The 7,125-nt window shown below is 42.8% G+C and overlaps 1 protein-coding gene across 2 annotated transcripts in view; it reads left to right on the top strand.

The window, feature by feature from the left end:
* Window positions 1–1,444: 1,444 nt before the first annotated feature.
* USP40 (ubiquitin specific peptidase 40) overlaps window positions 1,445–7,125 on the top strand; it is a gene marked incomplete at its 3' end in the record, with an annotated part of 61,685 nt that continues 56,004 nt past the window's right edge. For both annotated transcript variants that reach the window (XR_013975425.1, XM_080932699.1), the window contains exons 1-4: window positions 1,445–1,536; window positions 1,996–2,108; window positions 2,629–2,846; window positions 5,713–5,780. Coding sequence is in view for 1 of the 2 variants with exons in the window: in XM_080932699.1 (XP_080788825.1) it covers window positions 2,648–2,846; window positions 5,713–5,780 (267 nt within the window). The remainder of the gene's footprint in view (window positions 1,537–1,995; window positions 2,109–2,628; window positions 2,847–5,712; window positions 5,781–7,125) is intronic.

The raw sequence follows: 7,125 nt of genomic DNA, 5'->3' as shown, positions 1-7,125 counted from the left end.
GGCACTGGGAGGCTGGCTAGGGTATCCTAGTTTGCTTTCTATTGCTGTGATAAACACCACCACTAAAAGCAACATGGGGAGGAAAGGGTTTATTTCCGACAGCTCACACAGTTCATCATGAAAGGAAGTCAGGGCAGGAACTTAGGAAGGGACTAGAGGCCAACCTTGAAGCAGAGGCCATAGAGAAACCCTGCTTACTGGCTTGTTCCCTCTGGCTCACTCTGTTTTTTATACAACCCAGGACCACCTTCCTAAGGTTGGCACCACCCATAGTGGGCTGAGTCTTCCTACATTAATCATTCATAAAGAAAATGCCCCTCACTTGTCTCCAGGTCAATCTTATAGAGGTATTTTCTCAGTATTGGTTCCCTTTTTCCATATGACCCACCCTAGCTTGTGTCCAGTTTATAAACAAAACAAAATAAAGTACAAAAACAAACAACCTACAAAAAAAAAATCAAAACCTAAGAAACAAGCACATGGGTATAAGGGGATATAGCTGCCTACACGGGAAGGCCTCCTATGGCTCTGGATCTTGCCTTACAGTGGTTGGTTTTTGGTCAGGGAATAAAAGTATAAAAGGTATATCTATGATTTTAAATAGGAGGATGAAGTATCGTAAGTCAACAGACAAACGGACAGAAAGAGATGCAGCCAGGAAAGCAAAATGAAGAGGGGGTTGCTAAAAAGCAGGGTGGTCCTCAGACTAGAGTACTGAGAGCTCTGTGCTTTCAGCCAACGTTCATCTCCAGCCCTTTCCTCCCAACATTTCCTTAGCTCTCTAGCCACACCAGCCTCCTTCAAATACTCCCAAAACAAATCCCTTGGGCTGGTGTTCACTTTGACTCTCCCAGCCTCAGCTCGCAGCTCCCTCCATCTCTATTCCTGTTCTCCATCTCTCAAACTCTCAGCTCAAATAAAAATTAGTTTTTACCTGTTTCCTTCATTCACATGCTGGTAGAGGTTAGAGAAAACAAGGGAGATACAAATGGGGCCTATGCAGAGGATGGGAAGTAATCCATCCAAAGAGCTCCAGTAGGATAGACAGTTTTGAAGGGAATATGTGTGCGTACATGCTTGCATGGTTATATAAACTACTTAAGGTGAATTGAAGACGATATAAAAAGGTTCACAGAACGTAGAGCATTTTCACAAGTATACTCTGAGAGGGAAAACGGGTTTAAGGCTCTTTTGTATATCCTAGAGCAGAGACTATATAAATACATATTCCACTTAATTATTGAAAGCTCTAATAAAACGCTTTTTTTACAGGCAGCAATAAATACAAATTTTAACACGCAAGATGTCTGGAAAAAGAGCAGTTTCTCTGCAGGACTCACAAGCTTTTCAGCACTATAACTACCCATAAATCTCAGCGTGGTGCGATGCACCCTGGGAAGTGTAGTCCGCTTCTGGGGGTAAAAAAAAAAAAAAATCACTTTCCAGAGACCAGGCCTCGCCGGCACAGTGGTACCTGTTCGGAGCGAGTTCGTTTACTCTGTGCTGTGGCCAGGGCGGGGGTCTGGGCTATAGGCAGTAAGTGGGGCCGGGTATCGGGGCGCAGGGAGGGACGAGGGCAGTGTAGGAACGACCCCGGCGGCTTGGGGCGAGACGCCGGGTCTCTGGTGGCAGCGCGTCAAGGGTCAGCCCGCGGGGACGCGCGCCTGGTCGCGCTCCTGGGCCCCGGGCGGCTTGGTGGGCGGGAAGGCCCCTGGAATGGCATGACGGGAATCCAGCCCGCGAGCTCGAGGCCTGGCTCAGGACCTCCATTACTTGAGCTTTTCTTCAGAGGACTGTGTTGGAAAGGAGAGCTGCATTTTGGCTGTTCCTGCCACTTAAAAGAGTGTTCCTCGGCGTTTTACTTCAAATGCCCCTTCATCACACAAGAAACAGCAGATTCCCGCAGGTCACCAGTTCTGGGGTTGGATTCCTGGGTATGTGTTGGAAGGCCATTGGGCGCCATAGCTTTAATGACCAGAGTTTTTCTTCCTCAAGGTACTTACTCCAGGCTCTCTAGTTTGGGGCCAAAGTGCTGAAACTACTGTCAAGAAGATTAATGTGATAGGTTTAAGTCACTGACACGCTGTGATCTGGTACAGTATGTAAAGGTATGGCAGAAGCTGAGATTTCATAATTGCTGAAGGCTGCTGTCAACTCACTCCCCAACACTCCTCCCTCCCCCCTCTCTCTCTCCCTCTCTCCCCCATTCTTTTTCTATCTTTACCCCCTCTCTCCCCCACTCTCTATCTCTCCCCCTTTCCCTCCCTCCCTCCCTCCCTCCTTCTTCCTCCCCACCCCCTCTCCCCTCATTTATCTTCAAAAATAGTTATCTTGTGGGACAAGCCCTTTATACTCAGTAACCTTTCTTTTGTCATGTGACTGGTTAAATTACCCTATAAAACCTGCACAGCCCACATGAATGTTAGCTAAATAACTTGTACAGGATCACACAGCTTAATCTGGATTCCTTGTAGGTATGAAAGACAAGTCAGGTTTTGCTATCTCCAAAAAACTACTGTATTTTCTGAAGAACAATTTAACAAAACAACTACACTCAAATGATAAGAAAAATTTGGGGGTGGAGGTTCATTTCAAAAAAAATTATGTAATATGTTGTTTTCTTTAAAGGATAGCATTTAGGTCCACAATGTTTGGCAACCTATTTGAAGAGGATTATTCCAATGTGTCAAGTAGTCAGTATGGAAGAGGGAAGAAATTAAAGACTAAAGGTTTGGAGCCACCTGCCCCTAGAGAATTCACCAATTTAAGTGGAATCAGAAATCAGGGTGGAACCTGTTATCTCAGTTCCCTTCTTCAGACTCTTCATTTCACACCCGAATTCAGAGGTATGCTATGTGACTCTTGTTTAAATAGTAATCTATGTACCATGGGTTTAATATGTAATTATGCAAAAATCATGAAAGGAAACAAACCTTAAAGGTGTATTCCACACTATGTGTTCATTGCTGCAAAGGAGAATGTGCATTAGCAGTTCTCTGAAGAGAACGGTGAAGCTTGCCATTAAAAAAGTAATCTATTCTGTATAATAATACAGAGTTTCATAACAACAGCAACAAAGATAAGGCAAGGTATTGCTAATCCCCATCGTTTAAAATACTACATAAAGAGAATTCTAGAAGCTCTCTCCAAAGTGACAGTCACTTAAGTCGGGGTTACACAGGCAACTTGACTTCTGCAGTAGGAAACGTTGTCATATTATTTATACACATCTGTAGGTACATAGTTGCATTTCTGAAATTCAGAGAACTGCTATTCTGAGCTGATCTGACTTGAACTTGTTTGGCCTCAGAACCTGACCTGGCTGAGGCTTTTTGGGAATAAGTTTTCTCAGAAGGATGAAGATTGATAAATCCACAACAGGGATGTTAACCTAATTAATCAGCATTGTCTGCCCCAGACCTTGGTAAGAATGAAAAATAGTGTACAGATACATCCTTCATCATTCTAAAGCCTGGAGATTATAAATGTCAAAGAATTGAAGTTGGGGACTTTGTAAAAGAAACAGAAACCTACTGAGATTAGTTATATTAGATGGTGGCTGGGGGTGGTTACTGGGGTGATAGACTATTTCTCCAGAAACCACATGCTGGAAGCCAGCCAGTCTTCACCAGAGCCTTTATTTCTTGCCCCTGTTTCTCAACATATTTGTCCCATTCCCATCTCAACACTCAAGCTTCCTTCATAGACATCTCTGTGTCCTTTGATTCCAGCATGAGCCTTGTTTGGCCTGGGCATGATCCTAATTTGTGGGACCCAGTGTTCGTGAATATGTAGCTCGTGTCTCTATTCTGAGGACAATCTGGTTTGTCTTGTACTTGAATGCCAAGGTCTCAGTACCACACAATTTATCATGTCTCTGGAATGTTCTGTTTCTCTGAGTTTAGACTTATTTTTGCAGAGATTTAGGACATATTGACTATTGTACACTTCTAGTGTGCCATTCTGTTGTGAGCTGGCACATTTCAGAGTGGTATCTTGTGACATTGATTTCATCCTCTACATAAAGTTGCCTCCTGATAGCAGTTTTACTCTTTGGAATTCTCAGCATTACTAAGCAGTAACAAAGACGAATAAAGACCTTCCAGGTTTTAATATGGTTGAAGTTAAAAGGCAACTTAAAATAAAAAATTAGCCTTAAGAAGTTGAGAGCTGGTGGGAGGTGGACGCAAGAGAAGGGTCATAAATTCAAGGCCACGGGAGACCGACCCTTTCTGAAAACAAAATTAAAAAAACCCCTGAATATCAGTTATATGGTACACACCTGTAGTCTCATAGTCAGGAGATTAGATTCAAAGTTTACAGAATACCAGGAGCTTGAGAGAGAGGCATAGGCATAGATAAAATGCTCTCCCTCCTTCCCTTTCCTTTCCTTCCCTCTTCCTCTCCCTCCTTCCCTACTCCCCCCACCTCTAGTATAGAAGAGAGTTTTTTAGGGCATGGGGAGAGGAGTTGAGGGAGTAGAGACAGATAAAGGCAGAGAGAGGGATACTGAGAGACAGACACTGTGTGTAGAGTAGGGCCAGCCGTGAGTTCGTGGAGAGGGGAAGAAGGTAAGGGCAAGAGTAAGAGGAGAGAGCAAGAACAATAAGCTCTCTTGTCTCTTCAAGCATGTCGTTTGGCACTACTATGAACTGTGCACTCTGGATGGTTCCGCATGGTCCTGCTGTTGAGGAGGAGGTATAATTTGGAAAGTGTAAGGAGTAACAGTCCTGAAGGAGGAAACCAGGAACTTTTTTGTGTCTATGTCTTTTGTGGGGAGTAGTGTTTTAAAGTAAGGCTGAATTGAGTTCCATTATATTTCCAGTACATTGCAGTGAGGAACAATGGGACGTTAGTCTGGAAAGCCCATGAGTGGTTTTGTTCCTTAACCTGTAGGCTTTTAGTTTACTTTTGCTCAGTCCCAGCATGTAGTGAGCAACAACATTCTTTAGAGTAGGCATCAGTGTTTTTCAGTAAAGAGATATATTCACCCATTCGTCACTTATCCCAGCAGAATGTTTCAAAAACACTGGAGGCAAGTGCAGGGGCTGACAGCTTCATTTTCAAGTAAGGTCATTGCTATGTCTTAAAGACATTTACACACCTTTTTTGGTGTGTGAACCAAAAAAGATGTGTGTGTGGGAGCGGGGTGAGGATCTAAAGGTAAAAGATGTCTAGCCTGGTCCATGACTTGAATGGTTGCTTAGCAGCCTCACATGTGAACATATACACATGTGACATTTTTCTACTTTCTGAGATTCCTCATAGCTTTTGAGTCCCATTGCCAAAGACAATAAAACCAATCTCTTTTTTTTTTTTTTTTTTTTTTTTTTAATGCTTATAGGGGTTTTGTTTGAGGGAGTGCAGGCCTGGTCTTAGCACATGTTAGGTATGGACTCCATGCTTAGTCTTTGGATTTTTTGAGGCAAAGTCTTCTTATAGAGACCAAGTTGGCCTTAAACTGGAGATTCTCCTGCCTCTGCCTCAGGAATGTAGGGCTAAAGGATGTCCCATAGTGTTCTGCCTACTTATGTTCTTATGCTCTGTGGGTCTGTCATACGGAAGTGTCCCTTGATGTTCTTAGATCTGGTGGACAAAATCTTAAAGGAATTCAAAATGTGTAGATAAAGGAGACAAATATTGCCGTAGTCATTTCTAAGTCTTGCTGTTATTGCTTAAGGGGGTCATATCTAACTCTGCTTTTTTCTTTAGAAGCTTTATTTTCTCTTGGTCCAGAAGAGCTTGGTTCTTTAGAGGATAAGGATAAGCCTGATGCAAAGGTACTAAATGTATACTTTATTGGGTCTCTTAGAATATTTGGGACTTGTTTGGGGTTTTTGCATGTGTGTGTGTGTTGTATGCATGCCTGTGCTTATGCATGTTTGCCATGGGGTGGGGGGAGGAGTGTATATGTGTATGCATGTGAGCATACAAGTGTGTTATATGTGCATGTAGGAGACCAGCGGTCCATGTCCTCCATCACGATCCACCTTATTCATTGAGGTAGGATCTCTCTCTGTACTGTTTCAGCTCTCTCCCTCACCCAATTGTCCATGTGATCCTGACTACCTCCTGAGAGCTGAGATTAAGGCAGGCTACCACACCCTACCCAGCATTTAAGTGTGTGCTAGGGATGTGAACTCCAGTGCTCATTCTTATGTGGCAAGCACATCATCCACTGCTTTTTAAGGAAAGAATTAAATATTCATAGAAAACATTTATTTATTACAAACTATCATGTTCATTCAGTGACTTGCCTCACACTTAATTAGCAATGAAATTTTCTCCACAAAAGAATAGCTTTTCCAACTACCATGCTGCTATTATAAATATGCTTCACTTTGCTGTGCTTATTTTCAAAGCAAAGGAGAGACTTCCAACTATCCATGCTAGCTGACCAGAACATTCATTTAGTATACTAACCTGCTATGCACTGAATATGTGGGGGAAACCCTAGAGCCCAACATTTTTTCAATTTAGTGTTATAGAAATACATTGAGGGGAAATATAGGACATTGTTTTGTACATTGCTGTGGTGAAAATGTCTACAGCATAGCTGTAAGCATGCTCTTCCTGCTGGAGTCTCATCCAGAGGCCTCTCGTCGTACTTAGGCTCAGGTCTGTGGAACACTGCTGGGCTGTGATACAGACACATGCTTCAAAAACAGCCGTGAGGCAAGATGCCAGATTCTTTCCAGTCTGTTGCAGATCAGTGCTTTTATTATTTTTATGTATTTTTGAAGTCATGGGAATATAGAATTGTCATGGGTGTTCCTGAATGCTAATGTCCCTCTGAATCATTAAGATTGGCCTGCACACTGGCCTCAAGCTAGCAGAAAGGGAGACGGTGTAGGCTAGCTGCTGAGATCTGAGTGCCTGAAACATGCTACATTAACCTGGAATGTGTGTGTATGGAGATATTTTAGAGGAAAAAACAAAGTATGGAATTGTATGTCTGGGATCATTTGTGTGGTTTGTTGGGTCCTGTTTGGATTTTTAATATTGATCTGAACTACATCAAGGGAGAAAACTCTCCAGACCACTAAAACCTTTTGGATTGAATAAAATTTCCAAAGGACTGAATCTTACTTAGTTCTCCCTCTCTAATGAGAAAGTTTGTGCCCT

This window comes from Micromys minutus, assembly GCF_963924665.1.
Source record: "Micromys minutus genome assembly, chromosome: 19".
Lineage (NCBI taxonomy): Eukaryota > Metazoa > Chordata > Mammalia > Rodentia > Muridae > Micromys > Micromys minutus.
The sequence above is the reverse complement of the archived record's forward strand: the minus strand, read 5'-3'. Positions and strand labels throughout refer to the sequence as shown.